The 2,500-nt window shown below is 48.3% G+C and overlaps 1 protein-coding gene across 1 annotated transcript in view; it reads right to left on the reverse strand.

Moving 5' to 3' along the window:
* The window catches only part of LOC308382591 (glutamate receptor ionotropic, NMDA 2C-like), a gene marked incomplete at both ends in the record, with an annotated part of 66,231 nt that overhangs the window by 60,437 nt on the left and 3,294 nt on the right, over positions 1-2,500 (reverse strand). The window contains 1 exon segment of the mRNA XM_080860986.1: positions 1,640-1,980. Coding sequence (XP_080717112.1) covers positions 1,640-1,980 — 341 coding nt within the window.

A 2,500-nucleotide genomic window follows, 5' to 3' on the forward strand; every position in this document is an offset into this window, starting at 1 on the left:
GTTCTAGTTCTTTGTGTTCTAGTCTGGGAGAGTTCCAGTTCTAGTGCTCTGTGTTCCTATCTGGTCGGTTCTGTTAGTTCTAGTCTGGGAGAGTTCCAGTTCTAGTTCTTTGTGTTCTAATCTGGTCGGTTCTGTTGGTGTTCTAGTCTAGTAGTGTTCCAGTTCTAGTGCTCTGTGTTCCTATCTGGTCGGTTCTGTTAGTTCTAGTCTGGGAGAGTTCCAGTTCTAGTTCTTTGTGTTCTAATCTGGTCGGTTCTGTTGGTGTTCTAGTCTGGGAGAGTTCCAGTTCTAGTGCTCTGTGTGATGCTTACTCTGGAGCTTTCTCTCCCTCTGTAGTAGTGATCCATCTGCTGTGTGTGAGTGAGATCATTCAACTGTTAGTGTGTGAGTTTGTGAGATCACTCGACTGTGTGTGTGTGTGTCTGATCACTCGACTGTGTGTGTGTGTGAGTGTGTGAGTGTGTGAGATCACTCGTCTCTGTGTGTGTGTGTGAGTGTGTGAGTGTGTGAGATCACTCGTCTGTGTGTGTGTGTGTCTGATCACTAGACTGTGTGTGAGTGTGTGAGATCATTCAACTGTGTGTGTGTGTGTCTGATCCCTCGACTGTGTTTGAGTGTGTGAGATCATTTGACTGTGTGTGTGTGAGATCACTAGACTGTGCGTGTGAGTGTTTCTGATCACTCGACTGTGTGTGTGTGTGTGTGTGTGTGTGTGTGTGTGTGTGTCTGTGAGTGTGTGTGGGTGTGTGTGTGTGTGTGTGTGTGTGTGTGTGTGTGTGTGTGTGTGTGTGTGTGTGTGGGTGTGTGTGTGTGTCTGTATGTGTGTGTGTGTGTGTGTGTGTATGTGATGACTCTGTTTGTGGGTGTGTGTGAGAAAGTTTGTGTGTGTGTGTGTGTGTGTGATTGCTCTCCTCTGCTGGTAATGGCTTATTAAGGTTGTAATGGAGAGTCATTTAGGCTGTAGACTTTAATGAAGTTCAGCTTTTCCCTAGAAGCAGCTCTCAATGGATATGGCCCTGATATACCTCCGATGCTGCCCTGATATAACCCTGATGTGGCCCTGATCTGGCCCTGATGTGGCCCTGATGTGGCTCTGATCTGGCCCTGATGTGGCCCTGATGTGGCTCTGATGTGGCTCTGATGTGGCTCTGATGTGGCCCTGATGTGGCCCTGATATGGCCCTGATGTGGTCCACCATCAATAAGTGTGTGTGTGTGTGTGTGTGTTTGTGTGTGTGTGTGTGTGTGTGTGTGTGTGTGTGTGTGTGTGTGTGTGTGTGTGTGTGGTTTTTATGAAATATTTTGGTATTTTTCAGTTGAATGAGTTCAGTTGTATGAAGAGGTGTGACTGCAGATTTGTTTTTCCTTCGTATGTCTTCAACATAGGCACACACACACACACACACACACACACACACACACACACACACCACTGTGAAGTCCCCATTGCATCACACACACTTAAAGACCCTTAGAAAGGCATCAGCACATAGAGCGTACATCAAAGACATCCTGACACAAACACACACATACACACACACACACAAACATACACACACACACACACATACAAACAGACATACACACACACACACACACACACACACACGCACGCACACACACACGCACACAGGCCTCACCTGAAGAGTGTGTCATTGGAGGGCGGTTTGACGGGTGTGTGACAGTCGTTGTGGCCCTCGGGGGAGGCCCCCCACTGCCTGCGGAAGCTCTGGACGGCCCTGACCACGATGGCGACGCCGTCCCTCACCCGGCTGCGCAGGCTCATCTTCCAGCGGTCCGAGATCACCGAGATCACGCCCACGGGGAAGCTGTCGGGCGGCACCGCGTTGGGGTTGCCCACGGCGACGCTGGGCAGGAACCAGATGTAGCCGGGCCCGATGAGACCCACCTCCCTCGCCATACGGAACAGGTACTGGGCCTCCTCGTGCGAGCAGTACACCAGCAGCACCTGGGCGTCCACCTGTGGAGGGAAATATGGAAATGATAATAGTTTAGCCTGCTGTGTGTTGTGTTTGTGATATGAAATGTGTGTGTGTGTGTGATGTGAATATGTGTGTGTGTGTGAGAGAGTAGCCAAATGTGTGTTGTGTTTGTGATGTGAAGTGTGCTTGTGTGAATATGTGTGTGTCTGTGAGAGAATAGCATGCTTTGTGTTGTGTGTGTGTGTGGTGGAAAATATGTAGATGAAAGCTCACTAATCTGTGTGTGTGTGTTATAAACCAACAGTATGATAATCTGTATGTGTATGATCTTAATAATTAGAGTAATCAATGAATGTTCATGATAGTAAGCTGATAAAAGTACAACCACAGCATGAGCCACTCAACTGACATAGATTGCAGAAGCCCTACACACACACACACTAGGTAGGGAAAGTCCCGTAGATCTTGCTATAGGCCATTGTCTCCCAATCCCCTGGGTTATTGCCAAAAACCAAGTCAAACCGAGGTTGAGTTAGTTCAAACCAAGGTTGAGTTAGT

Source organism: Sprattus sprattus (assembly GCF_963457725.1).
Source record: "Sprattus sprattus genome assembly, contig: scaffold_75, whole genome shotgun sequence".
Classification (NCBI taxonomy): Eukaryota; Metazoa; Chordata; class Actinopteri; order Clupeiformes; family Clupeidae; genus Sprattus; species Sprattus sprattus.